This window comes from Leuciscus leuciscus (assembly GCF_965113295.1).
Source record: "Leuciscus leuciscus genome assembly, chromosome: 11".
Taxonomy (NCBI): Eukaryota; Metazoa; Chordata; class Actinopteri; order Cypriniformes; family Leuciscidae; genus Leuciscus; species Leuciscus leuciscus.
In genome coordinates, this window is record NC_138735.1 from 34,666,590 (window position 1) to 34,686,393 (window position 19,804).

General features: G+C 48.5%; 1 protein-coding gene across 1 annotated transcript in view; it reads right to left on the reverse strand.

Annotated features, from left to right (window-relative positions):
- The window catches only part of hus1 (HUS1 checkpoint clamp component), a 41,410-nt gene that overhangs the window by 13,904 nt on the left and 7,702 nt on the right, over positions 1-19,804 (reverse strand). Inside the window, exon 4 of the mRNA XM_082184788.1 lies at positions 13,171-13,278. Within this exon, the coding sequence (XP_082040914.1) occupies positions 13,171-13,278 (108 nt within the window). The remainder of the gene's footprint in view (positions 1-13,170; positions 13,279-19,804) is intronic.

The window sequence follows — 19,804 nt, forward strand, 5'->3', positions numbered from 1 at the left end:
ACACACTCACGTCAGACACACGCGCTCACGTCAGACACACACGCTCACGTCAGACACACACGCTCACGTCAGACACACACGCACTCACGTCAGACACACACGCACTCACGTCAGACACACACACGCTCACGTCAGACACACACACGCTCACGTCAGACACACACACGCTCACGTCAGACACACACACGCTCACGTCAGACACACACACGCTCACGTCAGACACACACACGCTCACGTCACACACACACGCTCACGTCAGACACACGCTCACGTCAGACACACGCTCACGTCAGACACACGCTCACGTCAGACACACACACTCACGTCAGACACGCACACACTCACGTCAGACACGCACACACTCACGTCAGACACGCACACACTCACGTCAGACACGCACACTCACGTCAGACACGCACACACTCACGTCAGACACGCACACACTCACGTCAGACACGCACACACTCACGTCAGACACGCACACACTCACGTCAGACACGCACACACTCACGTCAGACACGCACACACTCACGTCAGACACGCACACACTCACGTCAGACACGCACACACTCACGTCAGACACGCACACACTCACGTCAGACACGCACACACTCACGTCAGACACACACACTCACGTCAGACACACACACTCACGTCAGACACACACACTCACGTCAGACACGCGCTCACGTCAGACACGCGCTCACGTCAGACACACACACACACACACTCACGTCAGACACACACACTCACGTCAGACACTCACGTCAGACACTCACGTCAGACACTCACGTCAGACACACACACACTCACGTCAGACACACACACACTCACGTCAGACACACTCACGTCAGACACACACACACTCACGTCAGACACACACACACTCACGTCAGACACACACACACTCACGTCAGACACACACACTCACGTCAGACACACACACTCACGTCAGACACACACACTCACGTCAGACACACACACACACTCACGTCAGACACACACACACTCACGTCAGACACACACACACTCACGTCAGACACACACACACTCACGTCAGACACACACACACTCACGTCAGACACGCGCTCACGTCAGACACACACACACACTCACGTCAGACACACACTCACGTCAGACACACACACTCACGTCAGACACGCGCTCACGTCAGACACACACACACACTCACGTCAGACACACACACTCACGTCAGACACGCGCTCACGTCAGACACACACACACACACACACACACACTCACGTCAGACACACACACTCACGTCAGACACTCACGTCAGACACTCACGTCAGACACTCACGTCAGACACTCACGTCAGACACTCACGTCAGACACTCACGTCAGACACTCACGTCAGACACTCACGTCAGACACTCACGTCAGACACTCACGTCAGACACTCACGTCAGACACTCACGTCAGACACTCACGTCAGACACTCACGTCAGACACTCACGTCAGACACTCACGTCAGACACTCACGTCAGACACTCACGTCAGACACTCACGTCAGACACTCACGTCAGACACACACACTCACGTCAGACACACACACTCACGTCAGACACACACACTCACGTCAGACACACACACTCACGTCAGACACACACACTCACGTCAGACACACACACTCACGTCAGACACACACACTCACGTCAGACACACACACTCACGTCAGACACACACACACACTCACGTCAGACACACACACACACTCACGTCAGACACACACACACTCACGTCAGACACACACACACTCACGTCAGACACACACACTCACGTCAGACACACACACACACACTCACGTCAGACACACACACACTCACGTCAGACACACACACACTCACGTCAGACACACACACACTCACGTCAGACACACACACACTCACGTCAGACACACACACGCTCACGTCAGACACACACACGCTCACGTCAGACACACACACGCTCACGTCAGACACACACGCTCACGTCACACACACACGCTCACGTCAGACACACGCTCACGTCAGACACACGCTCACGTCAGACACACGCTCACGTCAGACACACGCTCACGTCAGACACACGCTCACGTCAGACACACACACTCACGTCAGACACGCACACACTCACGTCAGACACGCACACACTCACGTCAGACACGCACACACTCACGTCAGACACACTCACGTCAGACACACGCGCTCACGTCAGACACACACGCTCACGTCAGACACACACGCTCACGTCAGACACACACGCGCTCACGTCAGACACACACGCGCTCACGTCAGACACACACACGCTCACGTCAGACACACACACGCTCACGTCAGACACACACACGCTCACGTCAGACACACACACGCTCACGTCAGACACACACACGCTCACGTCAGACACACACACGCTCACGTCACACACACACGCTCACGTCAGACACACGCTCACGTCAGACACACGCTCACGTCAGACACACGCTCACGTCAGACACACGCTCACGTCAGACACACACACTCACGTCAGACACGCACACACTCACGTCAGACACGCACACACTCACGTCAGACACACACACTCACGTCAGACACGCACACACTCACGTCAGACACGCACACACTCACGTCAGACACGCACACACTCACGTCAGACACGCACACACTCACGTCAGACACGCACACACTCACGTCAGACACGCACACACTCACGTCAGACACGCACACACTCACGTCAGACACGCACACACTCACGTCAGACACGCACACACTCACGTCAGACACGCACACACTCACGTCAGACACACACACTCACGTCAGACACACACACTCACGTCAGACACACACACTCACGTCAGACACGCGCTCACGTCAGACACGCGCTCACGTCAGACACGCGCTCACGTCAGACACACACACACACACACTCACGTCAGACACACACACTCACGTCAGACACTCACGTCAGACACTCACGTCAGACACTCACGTCAGACACACACACACTCACGTCAGACACACACACACTCACGTCAGACACACTCACGTCAGACACACACACACTCACGTCAGACACACACACACTCACGTCAGACACACACACACTCACGTCAGACACACACACTCACGTCAGACACACACACTCACGTCAGACACACACACTCACGTCAGACACACACACACACTCACGTCAGACACACACACACTCACGTCAGACACACACACACTCACGTCAGACACACACACACTCACGTCAGACACACACACACTCACGTCAGACACGCGCTCACGTCAGACACACACACACACTCACGTCAGACACACACTCACGTCAGACACACACACTCACGTCAGACACGCGCTCACGTCAGACACACACACACACTCACGTCAGACACACACACTCACGTCAGACACGCGCTCACGTCAGACACACACACACACACACACACACACTCACGTCAGACACACACACTCACGTCAGACACTCACGTCAGACACTCACGTCAGACACTCACGTCAGACACTCACGTCAGACACTCACGTCAGACACTCACGTCAGACACTCACGTCAGACACTCACGTCAGACACTCACGTCAGACACTCACGTCAGACACTCACGTCAGACACTCACGTCAGACACTCACGTCAGACACTCACGTCAGACACTCACGTCAGACACTCACGTCAGACACTCACGTCAGACACTCACGTCAGACACTCACGTCAGACACTCACGTCAGACACTCACGTCAGACACTCACGTCAGACACTCACGTCAGACACTCACGTCAGACACTCACGTCAGACACACACACTCACGTCAGACACACACACTCACGTCAGACACACACACTCACGTCAGACACACACACTCACGTCAGACACACACACTCACGTCAGACACACACACTCACGTCAGACACACACACTCACGTCAGACACACACACTCACGTCAGACACACACACTCACGTCAGACACACACACACACTCACGTCAGACACACACACACACTCACGTCAGACACACACACACTCACGTCAGACACACACACACTCACGTCAGACACACACACACACACTCACGTCAGACACACACACACACACTCACGTCAGACACACACACACTCACGTCAGACACACACACACTCACGTCAGACACACACACACTCACGTCAGACACACACACACTCACGTCAGACACACACACTCACGTCAGACACACGCGCTCACGTCAGACACACACGCTCACGTCAGACACACACGCTCACGTCAGACACACACGCACTCACGTCAGACACACACGCACACACACACACACACACTCACGTCAGACACACACACTCACGTCAGACACTCACGTCAGACACTCACGTCAGACACTCACGTCAGACACTCACGTCAGACACTCACGTCAGACACTCACGTCAGACACTCACGTCAGACACTCACGTCAGACACTCACGTCAGACACTCACGTCAGACACTCACGTCAGACACTCACGTCAGACACTCACGTCAGACACTCACGTCAGACACTCACGTCAGACACTCACGTCAGACACTCACGTCAGACACTCACGTCAGACACTCACGTCAGACACTCACGTCAGACACTCACGTCAGACACTCACGTCAGACACTCACGTCAGACACACACACTCACGTCAGACACACACACTCACGTCAGACACACACACTCACGTCAGACACACACACTCACGTCAGACACACACACACTCACGTCAGACACACACACACTCACGTCAGACACACACACACACACTCACGTCAGACACACACACACACACTCACGTCAGACACACACACACTCACGTCAGACACACACACACTCACGTCAGACACACACACACTCACGTCAGACACACACACACTCACGTCAGACACACACACTCACGTCAGACACACGCGCTCACGTCAGACACACACGCTCACGTCAGACACACACGCTCACGTCAGACACACACGCACTCACGTCAGACACACACGCACTCACGTCAGACACACACGCACTCACGTCAGACACACACGCACTCACGTCAGACACACACGCGCTCACGTCAGACACACACACGCTCACGTCAGACACACACACGCTCACGTCACACACACACGCTCACGTCAGACACACGCTCACGTCAGACACACACACTCACGTCAGACACGCACACACTCACGTCAGACACGCACACACTCACGTCAGACACGCACACACTCACGTCAGACACGCACACACTCACGTCAGACACGCACACACTCACGTCAGACACGCACACACTCACGTCAGACACGCACACACTCACGTCAGACACGCACACACTCACGTCAGACACGCACACACTCACGTCAGACACGCACACACTCACGTCAGACACGCACACACTCACGTCAGACACGCACACACTCACGTCAGACACGCACACACTCACGTCAGACACGCACACACTCACGTCAGTCACGCACACACTCACGTCAGACACGCACACACTCACGTCAGACACACACACTCACGTCAGACACACACACTCACGTCAGACACACACACTCACGTCAGACACACACACTCACGTCAGACACACACTCACGTCAGACACACACGCTCACGTCAGACACACACGCTCACGTCAGACACACACGCTCACGTCAGACACACACGCTCACGTCAGACACACACGCTCACGTCAGACACGCACACGCTCACGTCAGACACGCACACACTCACGTCAGACACGCACACACTCACGTCAGACACGCACACACTCACGTCAGACACGCACACACTCACGTCAGACACGCACACACTCACGTCAGACACGCACACACTCACGTCAGACACGCACACACTCACGTCAGACACGCACACACTCACGTCAGACACGCACACACTCACGTCAGACACGCACACACTCACGTCAGACACACACACTCACGTCAGACACACACACTCACGTCAGACACACACACTCACGTCAGACACACACACTCACGTCAGACACACACACACTCACGTCAGACACACACACTCGCGTCAGACACACACACTCGCGTCAGACACACACACTCGCGTCAGACACACACACTCACGTCAGACACACACACTCACGTCAGACACACACACTCACGTCAGACACACACACTCACGTCAGACACACACACTCACGTCAGACACACACACTCACGTCAGACACACACTCACGTCAGACACACACACTCACGTCAGACACACACACTCACGTCAGACACACACTCACGTCAGACACACACACTCACGTCAGACACACACTCACGTCAGACACTCGCTCACGTCAGACACACACACACACTCACGTCAGACACACACTCACGTCAGACACGCGCTCACGTCAGACACACACACTCACGTCAGACACACACACACTCACGTCAGACACTCGCTCACGTCAGACACACACACACACCCACGTCAGACACACACTCACGTCAGACACGCGCTCACGTCAGACACGCACACACTCACGTCAGACACGCACACACTCACGTCAGACACGCACACACTCACGTCAGACACGCACACACTCACGTCATACACGCACACACTCACGTCATACACGCACACACTCACGTCAGACACGCACACACTCACGTCAGACACGCACACACTCACGTCAGACACGCACACACTCACGTCAGACACGCACACACTCACGTCAGACACGCACACACTCACGTCAGACACGCACACACTCACGTCAGACACGCACACACTCACGTCAGACACACACACTCACGTCAGACACACACACTCACGTCAGACACACACACGTCAGACACACACACTCACGTCAGACACACACACTCACGTCAGACACACACACACTCGCGTCAGACACACACACTCGCGTCAGACACACACACTCACGTCAGACACACACACTCACGTCAGACACACACTCACGTCAGACACACACACTCACGTCAGACACACACTCACGTCAGACACTCGCTCACGTCAGACACACACACACACTCACGTCAGACACACACACACTCACGTCAGACACACACTCACGTCAGACACGCGCTCACGTCAGACACACACACACTCACGTCAGACACACACACACTCACGTCAGACACTCGCTCACGTCAGACACACACACACACCCACGTCAGACACACACTCACGTCAGACACGCGCTCACGTCAGACACGCACACACTCACGTCAGACACGCACACACTCACGTCAGACACGCACACACTCACGTCAGACACGCACACACTCACGTCAGACACGCACACACTCACGTCAGACACGCACACACTCACGTCAGACACGCACACACTCACGTCTGACACGCACACACTCACGTCTGACACGCACACACTCACGTCAGACACACACACACTCACGTCAGACACTCGCTCACGTCAGACACACACACACACTCACGTCAGACACGCGCTCACGTCAGACACGCACACACTCACGTCAGACACGCACACACTCACGTCAGACACACACACTCACGTCAGACACACACACACTCACGTCAGACACACACACTCGCGTCAGACACACACACTCGCGTCAGACACACACACTCACGTCAGACACACACACTCACGTCAGACACACACACTCACGTCAGACACACACACTCACGTCAGACACACACACTCACGTCAGACACACACACTCACGTCAGACACACACTCACGTCAGACACACACTCACGTCAGACACACACTCACGTCAGACACACACACTCACGTCAGACACACACACTCACGTCAGACACACACTCACGTCAGACACACACACTCACGTCAGACACACACACTCACGTCAGACACACACTCACGTCAGACACACACACACACTCACGTCAGACACACACACTCACGTCAGACACGCGCTCACGTCAGACACACACACTCACGTCAGACACACACACACTCACGTCAGACACTCGCTCACGTCAGACACACACACACACCCACGTCAGACACACACTCACGTCAGACACGCGCTCACGTCAGACACGCACACACGTCAGACACGCACACACTCACGTCAGACACGCACACACTCACGTCATACACGCACACACTCACGTCAGACACGCACACACTCACGTCAGACACGCACACACTCACGTCAGACACGCACACACTCACGTCAGACACGCACACACTCACGTCAGACACGCACACACTCACGTCAGACACGCACACACTCACGTCAGACACGCACACACTCACGTCAGACACGCACACACTCACGTCAGACACGCACACACTCACGTCAGACACGCACACACTCACGTCAGACACGCACACACTCACGTCAGACACGCACACACTCACGTCAGACACACACACTCACGTCAGACACACACACTCACGTCAGACACACACACGTCAGACACACACACTCACGTCAGACACACACACTAACGTCAGACACACACACACTCGCGTCAGACACACACACACTCGCGTCAGACACACACACTCGCGTCAGACACACACACTCGCGTCAGACACACACACTCGCGTCAGACACACACACTCACGTCAGACACACACACTCACGTCAGACACACACACTCACGTCAGACACACACACTCACGTCAGACACACACACTCACGTCAGACACACACTCACGTCAGACACACACACTCACGTCAGACACACGCTCACGTCAGACACTCGCTCACGTCAGACACACACACACACTCACGTCAGACACACACACTCACGTCAGACACGCGCTCACGTCAGACACACACACACTCACGTCAGACACACGCTCACGTCAGACACGCGCTCACGTCAGACACGCACACACTCACGTCAGACACGCACACACTCACGTCAGACACGCACACACTCACGTCAGACACGCACACACTCACGTCAGACACGCACACACTCACGTCAGACACGCACACACTCACGACAGACACGCACACACTCACGTCAGACACGCACACACTCACGTCAGACACGCACACACTCACGTCTGACACGCACACACTCACGTCTGACACGCACACACTCACGTCAGACACGCACACACTCACGTCAGACACTCGCTCACGTCAGACACACACACACACTCACGTCAGACACGCGCTCACGTCAGACACGCACACACTCACGTCAGACACGCACACACTCACGTCAGACACGCACACACTCACGTCAGACACGCACACACTCACGTCAGACACGCACACACTCACGTCAGACACGCACACACTCACGTCAGACACGCACACACTCACGTCAGACACGCACACACTCACGTCAGACACGCACACACTCACGTCAGACACGCACACACTCACGTCAGACACGCACACACTCACGTCTGACACGCACACACTCACGTCTGACACGCACACACTCACGTCTGACACGCACACACTCACGTCAGACACGCACACACTCACGTCTGACACGCACACACTCACGTCTGACACGCACACACTCACGTCTGACACACACACTCACGTCTGACACACACACTCACGTCTGACACACACACTCACGTCTGACACACACACTCACGTCAGACACACACACTCACGTCAGACACACACACTCACGTCAGACACACACACTCACGTCAGACACACACACGCTCACGTCAGACACACACACGCTCACGTCAGACACACGCGCTCACGTCAGACACACACACGCTCACGTCAGACACGCGCTCACGTCAGACACGCGCTCACGTCAGACACACACACACTCACGTCAGACACACACACACTCACGTCAGACACACACACACTCACGTCAGACACACACACACTCACGTCAGACACACACACACTCACGTCAGACACACACACACTCACGTCACACACACACACACTCACGTCACACACACTCACGTCACACACACTCACGTCACACACACTCACGTCACACACACTCACGTCACACACACTCACGTCACACACACTCACGTCACACACACTCACGTCACACACACTCACGTCACACACACTCACGTCACACACACTCACGTCACACACACACACTCACGTCAGACACACACTCACGTCAGACACACACACTCACGTCAGACACACACACTCACGTCAGACACACACACTCACGTCAGACACACACACACTCACGTCAGACACACACACACTCACGTCAGACACACACACACTCACGTCAGACACACACACACACACTCACGTCAGACACACACACACTCACGTCAGACACACACACACTCACGTCAGACACACACACACTCACGTCAGACACACACACACACACTCACGTCAGACACACACACACTCACGTCAGACACACACACACTCACGTCAGACAGACACACACACACTCACGTCAGACACACACACACTCACGTCAGACACACACACACTCACGTCAGACACACACACACTCACGTCAGACACACACACTCACGTCAGACACACACACTCACGTCAGACACACACACTCACGTCAGACACACACACTCACGTCAGACACACACTCACGTCAGACACACACTCACGTCAGACACACACTCACGTCAGACACACACTCACGTCAGACACACACACTCACGTCAGACACACACACACTCACGTCAGACACACACACTCACGTCAGACACGCGCTCACGTCAGACACACACACTCACGTCAGACACACACACTCACGTCAGACACACACACTCACGTCAGACACACACACACTCACGTCAGACACACACACACTCACGTCAGACACACACACACTCACGTCAGACACACACACACACTCACGTCAGACACACACACACTCACGTCAGACACACACACACTCACGTCAGACACACACACACTCACGTCAGACACACACACACTCACGTCAGACACACACACACTCACGTCACACACACACACTCACGTCACACACACACACTCACGTCAGACACACACACTCACGTCAGACACACACACTCACGTCAGACACACACACTCACGTCAGACACACACACTCACGTCAGACACACACACACTCACGTCAGACACACACACACTCACGTCAGACACACACACACTCACGTCAGACACACACACACTCACGTCAGACACACACACACTCACGTCAGACACACACACACACTCACGTCAGACACACACACACACTCACGTCAGACACACACACACACTCACGTCAGACACACACACACACACACTCACGTCAGACACACACACTCACGTCAGACACACACACTCACGTCAGACACACACACTCACGTCAGACACACACACTCACGTCAGACACACACACTCACGTCAGACACACACACTCACGTCAGACACACACACTCACGTCAGACACACACACTCACGTCAGACACACACACACTCACGTCAGACACACACACACTCACGTCAGACACGCGCTCACGTCAGACACGCGCTCACGTCAGACACACACACTCACGTCAGACACACACACTCACGTCAGACACACACACTCACGTCAGACACACACACACTCACGTCAGACACACACGCTCACGTCAGACACGCGCTCACGTCAGACACACACACACTCACGTCAGACACACACACACTCACGTCAGACACACACACACTCACGTCAGACACACACACACTCACGTCAGACACACACACACTCACGTCAGACACACACACACTCACGTCAGACACACACACACTCACGTCAGACACACACACACTCACGTCAGACACACACACACTCACGTCAGACACACACACACTCACGTCAGACACACACACACTCACGTCAGACACACACACTCACGTCAGACACACACACTCACGTCAGACACACACACACTCACGTCAGACACACACACACTCACGTCAGACACACACACACTCACGTCAGACACACACACACTCACGTCAGACACACACACACTCACGTCAGACACACACACACTCACGTCAGACACACACACACTCACGTCAGACACACACACACTCACGTCACACACACACACACTCACGTCACACACACACACACACTCACGTCAGACACACACACACACACTCACGTCAGACACACACACACACACACACACACACTCACGTCAGACACACACACACGTCAGACACACACACACTCACGTCAGACACACACACACTCACGTCAGACACACACACACTCACGTCAGACACACACACACTCACGTCAGACACACACACACTCACGTCAGACACACACACACTCACGTCAGACACACACACACTCACGTCAGACACACACTCACGTCAGACACACACACACTCACGTCAGACACACACACACTCACGTCAGACACACACACACTCACGTCAGACACACACACACTCACGTCAGACACACACACACTCACGTCAGACACACACACACTCACGTCAGACACACACACACTCACGTCAGACACACACACACTCACGTCAGACACACACACACTCACGTCAGACACACACACACTCACGTCAGACACACACACACTCACGTCAGACACACACACACTCACGTCACACACACACACACACACACACACACTCACGTCAGACACACACACACACACTCACGTCAGACACACACACACACACACACACACACTCACGTCAGACACACACACACTCACGTCAGACACACACACACTCACGTCAGACACACACACACTCACGTCAGACACACACACACTCACGTCAGACACACACACACTCACGTCAGACACACACACACTCACGTCAGACACACACACACTCACGTCAGACACACACACACTCACGTCAGACACACACACACTCACGTCAGACACACACACACACACTCACGTCAGACACACACACACACACTCACGTCAGACACACACACACACACTCACGTCAGACACACACACACACACTCACGTCAGACACACACACACACACTCACGTCAGACACACACACACACACTCACGTCAGACACACACACACACACTCACGTCAGACACACACACACGTCAGACACACACACACTCACGTCAGACACACACACACTCACGTCAGACACACACACACTCACGTCAGACACACACACACTCACGTCAGACACACACACACTCACGTCAGACACACACACACTCACGTCAGACACACACACACTCACGTCATAGTCCGGCATCTGCGGCTCCCTGAAGTCATGCCAGAGTCTCCTGGGAATCACATCCACTGGGATATCATGAGTGACCACACGACTGACCCCAGAGAGAGAGGGCTGGAACACACACATATATATATATATATAGTCAAGTCAAGTTTATTTGTATAGCGCTTTTCACAATACAGATTGTATCAAAGCAGCTTCACAGTATTAAATTAAAATAATACAACAAAGTTTTTTTCAAGAGGAATTTATTGATTGATCAAATTAAATTAAATATCCCCAAAATATCCCCAACTGAGCAAGCCAAAGGCAACAGTGGCAAGGAACCGAAAAACTCCATCAAGTGACCTAATGGTGCCCTAAAACTCCATCAGGTGACCTAATGGAGAAAAAAAAACCTTGGGAGAACCCAGGCTCAGTCGGGGGCCAGTTCTCCTCTGGCATTTATGAGCTAGAGGCCGGATTGTAGTTTGAACTGTAGGATTATATGAATGCCTGGCTGAAGAGATGCGACTTTAATCTAGTTTTAAACTGGGAGAGCGAGTCTGAGCAACGAACAGTATCAGGAAGACTATTCCAGAGTTTTGGAGCCAAATGTGAAAATGCTCTCCATCCTTTGGTGGTTCTGGATATCCTAGGTATGACCAAAAGCCTTGAATTTAGTGATCTTAAAGAGCGCGATGGATTATAGGGTGATAGAAGATCCGTTAAATAGACTGGAGCTAAGCCGTTTAGGGCTTTGTAAGTCAGTAGCAATACCTTATAATTAATACGGAGCTTTATAGGTTACCAATGCAGTGATGATAAAATCGGTGTTATATGATCATATTTTCTTGATCTCGTAAGAACTCTAGCGGCGGCATTTTGGACTAACTGTAGCTTGTTTATTGAGGATGCAGGACAACCAGCTAATAAAGCATTACAGTAATCCAGTCTCGAGGTCATGAATGCATGAACTAACTTTTCTGCATCAGAAACTGATAGCATATTACGTAGCTTAGCAATGTTTCTAAGGTGGAAAAAGGCTGTTTTTGTAACATATGAAATATGATTTTCAAAAGACAGGTTGCAATCGAGTATAACACCCAGGTCTTTTACTGTAGAGGATAAAGTAACAGGACATCCTATGATGTTAAAGTTGTATTGTGCGAGGTTTTGTGGGCGGTTTTTTGAACCGATAAGTACAGGGCCGGCTCTGTAAATCTGGGGGCCCTAAGCAGGATAATTTTGGGGCCCTGCCTTGCAGTGAATAATGGAGTATTGCCACCGCAAACCAGCAACTGTATACAATCTAACCCTTACACATTTCATCTGTACCTCTTTTAACATGATTGCCCACAATTATTTTACTGCTTATTAAAGTACACTCACTGAAACAGTAAAAGTAAAGATTACAGATTTGCCAAATTTCTACATCTACTTTATTACTGTCTGAATGCTTTGTAAATTTTAAAACAGCACTAACTGTTTTTTGTCCACTAGACAGCTTAAAACCTTTAGTATTAAAAATCTTCAATAAAGTTGTTGCATAGGCCTACTACAGGTGATGCTGGAGTCTCTATCTTTGAACTTCTTTTCCCTGTTCCATACTTTAAAAAGAGGGAGAAGTTGGACCAGTAATTGCTTTGCTTCCTTCTAAAGTGATTTAAACATATTCTTCTATATTGATCTATCAAAGAGATAAAAAATTCTGCAAAAGATTTTAGTTTGAGTTGGTATTTATTTTTTATATATTCCAACTACAAAAACACTACTTCAGCGAACAATCATTAGCCAAATGTGTATATAAAATGTTTAGTAATAAAATATATACATAAATCTAATAAAAGCTCTAGGTAACACTTTTTACATTTTACAGTCATTGTTGCACGTTACATGTAGTTCATACAAAAATAATTCTACAGTAAAAACTGCTTAAAATGTGGATTTCGTTTGAATAGGCTACCTCTACTTTAATGGGATAATGTCCACTTTAACGCACCCTCTGGTTGCCAAGAAACAGCGCCGCGAATTGTACAGAAAACGCAATAGGCCGCTCTTTGTGCATTGTGTAATGTGCCAAGTTCAAAAATTAATACAAAAAGAATTCTACAGTAAAAACTGCTTAAAATTTGGATTTCGTTAGAGTAGTAGCTCTACTATAATGTGATTTTTTTTCTCCTTTTTTCTGCACCGGTTGGATAGACTCGTTTAATTTTTGCGGTCAAATTTCCAAGTCCAGGGAAGACAACGATTTTACACGGTTGGTTGACTGTTAAAATGCGGCGACACCGGCGAGTACCATCTGTAGTTAGGGGGCCCCCTAGTGGCGGCGGGGCCCTAAGCAGCCGCTTAGTTCGCTTATAGGGAGAGCCGGCTCTGGATAAGTATTACCTCTGTCTTGTCTGGATTTAATAAAAGAAAATTACGCGTCATCCAATCTTTTATATCTTTAACACACTCTGTCAATTTGGAAAATTTTGCGTTTTCATCCGGCCGTGATGAAATATATATTTGAGTGTCATCAGCATAACAATGGAAACTAATTCCATGTTTCCTTATAATATTTCCAAGTGGCATCATATATATTGAAAATAACAGAGGGCCTAATACAGATCCCTGCGGCACTCCATAGTTTACTGGAGTTATGATCGATTTTTCTCCATTTAAATAGACAAAATGGTAGCGGTCAGATAGGTATGATTTGAACCAGCTTAGTGCTTGTCCTTGAACACCAGTATAATTTTGTAGTCGATCTAAGAGTATTGTGTGATCTATAGTATCGAACGCAGCACTAAGATCAAGTAAAACTAGTATTGAGATACAGCCTTGGTCAGAAGCTAAAAGTAAATCATTTGTGATTTTAACGAGCGCAGTTTCAGTGCTATGATGCGGTCTGAATCCAGACTGAAACTTTTCATAGATATCATTTTGTTGCAAGAAAGAGCCCAGTTGAGCGGACACCACTTTTTCTAATATTTTAGACATAAATGGAAGATTTGAAATGGGTCTATAATTTGCTAGATTATTATGATCTAATTGTGGTTTCTTAATGAGAGGTTTTATAACTGCCAGTTTAAATGTTCTTGGAACATGACCTAAAGATAAAGATGAGTTAATAATATTGAGGAGAGGCTCTTCCACTACAGGTAACACTTCTTTCAGTAGTTTAGTTGGTATAGGATCTAATAAACATGTTGTTGTTTTAGATGAAGTGATAATTTTATTTAACTCTTTTTGTTCTATAGTTGTAAAGCACTGTAATTGTTCTTGCGGGGTGATAATTGAAGCTGAATTATAAGGCGCGATTGAAGATTGAACGTTTACAATTGTGGTTCTGATGCTTTCTATTTCTCAGTGAAGAAGTTCATGAAATCATTACTACTGAACTGTAACGGGATATTTTGTTCGGGTGACGTCTGTTTATTTGTTAGTCTAGCCACGGTGTTAAATAAAAACCTTGGATTGTTTTGGTTGTTTTCTATTAGTTTGCGGAGGTGCTCAGCCCTGGCCGCTTTTAGGGCCTTTTTATAACGTGACATACTGTCTTTCCACGCGATTCTAAAGACCTCTAAATTAGTTTGTTTCCATTTACGCTCTAAAATACGGGTTTCTCTCTTTAAAACATGCGTAGTATTGTTATACCATGGTGCTTTATTTTTCTCTCTGACCTTTTTTAATTTAATAGGTGCAACCACATCCAATGTTCTAGAGAGAATGGTGCTCATAGTGCTAGTTAGTTCTTCTAGTTCATCTGTTTGTTTGGGTTCAGGCAGCAGCTGAGACAGATTAGATAAGCAATTTGAGAAATTATCTATGGTGGATGGGAGGATTGTTCTGCCTGGTTGATAACGCGACGCCGCATGACATATTACAGCAGTACGTAATATGCAAGTTACCATGTAGTGATCAGTGACTTCATCACTTTGTGGAATGATATCTATATCGATTGGATCGGTTCCATGTGATATAATTAAATCGAGTGTATGATTAAGACGATGTGTTGGTCCGGTGACGTTTTGCTTGACCCCAAATGAATTTAATAAATCTCTACGTGTATGTTAAAATCTCCAACAATTAATGCTTTATCGACATTGACTAATAGGTCTGAGAGAAAATCTGCAAACTCTTTTAGGAAATCAGCGTAAGGCCCTGGCGGTCTATATACGGTAGCCAAGGCTAGAGATAATAGGGATGTTTTTCTAACATCTAAGAGCGTAACATTTAGTACAAGTACTTCAAATGAAATAAACTTATAACCCGTTTTCTGAGTAACATTTAGAAAATCTTTATAAATGGTTGCAACACCTCCGCCATGACCAATCAGACGGGGCTCATGCTTAAAAGAGTATCCAGGAGGAGTAGACTCATTAATACCGAAATAATCATTTGGTTTAAGCCAGGTTTCAGTAAGGCAAAGTACATCGAAGCTATTATCTGTGACTATTTCATTTACAATAACTGCCTTAGGTGTGAGTGATCTAATGTTTAGAAGACCTAGCTTTAGAAATAGTTTTTGTTTACTAATAGCAACATTTTCTGTTTTAATAACAATTAGATTTTTCCTAGATCCTGCATTAGATTTATTATTTGATCTCACTAAACGAGGAATAGACACGGTTTCTATGCAATGTTCTACACTAGTATTTATATCAGTTGAATTGGTGCAGCAGAGACTATGATTTGGACTTTTGGTTACTAGTCAAAGGGTATTTAACATTTTGGAGATGTTATCTGACAGAAGATCCGCTCCGAATCTGCTTGGGTGTAAGCCATCAGCACGGAAAAGCCTAGGACGCTCCCAAAACAGATTCCAATTATTTACAAAGAGCAGTTTCTGCTCATTGCACCATGACATTAACCATTCATTTAGCGCAAATAATCTGCTGAACTTTTCATGCCCTAGTCGGTACGTGGGAAGCGGTCCTCACACAATGATCGTTGTTTCAGGCGATGTGCTGCGTACCGTATCGATTAGATTCCTGAAGTCTTTCTTCAGAATCTCCGTCTGGCGCAGCCTGATGTCGTTCACTCCCGCGTGCAGGACCACAGTTCCGACGCGCTCGTCACCGTTCAGGATCTCGGGAACGCGAGCAGCGATTTCAGAAACACGAGCACCAGGAAAGCAGTGACTGTGCACCTTACTTTTACCTAACATAGCGTGTACGTGCCAAATAATATATATATATACATATATGGGTAGTTGACAAATGGCCAAGAAAAAGTACTTTTTTTGGAAAACATAACTTTTTAAGAAAAAATACATATATTTATGGAGTATGAAAACTGCAGTTTCAGAAAATAGTAGTGGTCACTCATTTTGTCAATGACTTCACATATTTTTTTCACGTTTTCACTCAACAGTACTGTAAATGTGTCCTATGGTGTGACATTTAAAAAGTACTAAGAAATTATATTAATTAACATAAAAAATACTTGAGACAGAATTGTTAACATTATTAAAACATTATTTTCTTAAAGTGATATTTATTTTACATGAAAGTACTAATTAGAATCATTTTCACCATGGATAGATGAACCTGATAAACTTTTCCCTACGAATGTCAATAAAACTTTTTTGCCAACCTTACAAAACTGTTTGAAATTGTACCCATTTAAGAGGAGATATTATTGTATCTCCCCTAATGCCAAACTTGACTTTTTTTTAAAAGATATTTTAAAATAAGTATATTTTTCTGTTGTTTTATGTTTGTCACACCATAGGACAAAACGTCACACAAGAGTCAGAATATATAGTGTTTATTGTAACAATAATAAAGGAGGACATCGTTTTTTTTGTTGAAACTTTATATATACGTCTTAAAAGCTTCTTAAGGAGGTCTTGTCCTATGGTGTGACATCTGTGTCCTATGGTGTGACAGGCCAAAGTGTCACACCAAAGGACATTTGAGCTTTTGTGGCAGTTAATAACCATGCTAATACTAGCTGAACTGTTATTAGCAATTGGCATGATACATTTGCATAATATTACATAGTCTTGCTGTTAAAAATACAAATTTTAATTAAAAAATTATATTTAGGAGTGTCACACTAAAGGACAAAAAAACTTAATTTCAGTGGTCTGAAAACATAGTTAAATATTTGAACAATTCTGAGAGAAATACTTGCCATGTGCACTGCTCATGGGCTTCATAGGGGTCTTCAGTCACATGACCTTGAATGGGGCCTTTCAACTAAATTTAGTTGTCCATGATATTGCCCAACTTAATATCAGGTTATTGCATAACACCAAAGGACATTTTTTTCTGTGACAAACTTTATTAAATTCCTACACTTTTAGAAATGTATGTATAGGAAAAGTGATGGCCACTTAGTGAAATAGACACTTGCACAATTATGCCAGGAGTGTTCATTAAGATGTTTAAACATTATTTTCTTTATTTATAAAAGTTAATATTTATGAAATAATGTTGTCTACCGTCCTACCATAGGACGATTTTGAGATTTGGCTCAAAGTTGTAAAAAAAATAAAAATAACTCGGGTATTTAAACAACAAATTCATGTAAAACAAGAAAATGTTTAACCATTTATAGTATTCTAAATGATGAAAATGTGAAATAAATTATTTTTTATCTTCTGTGACGGTGAAAAAGCCACGTCACGTCAACTACCCATATATATAATACACATACACAC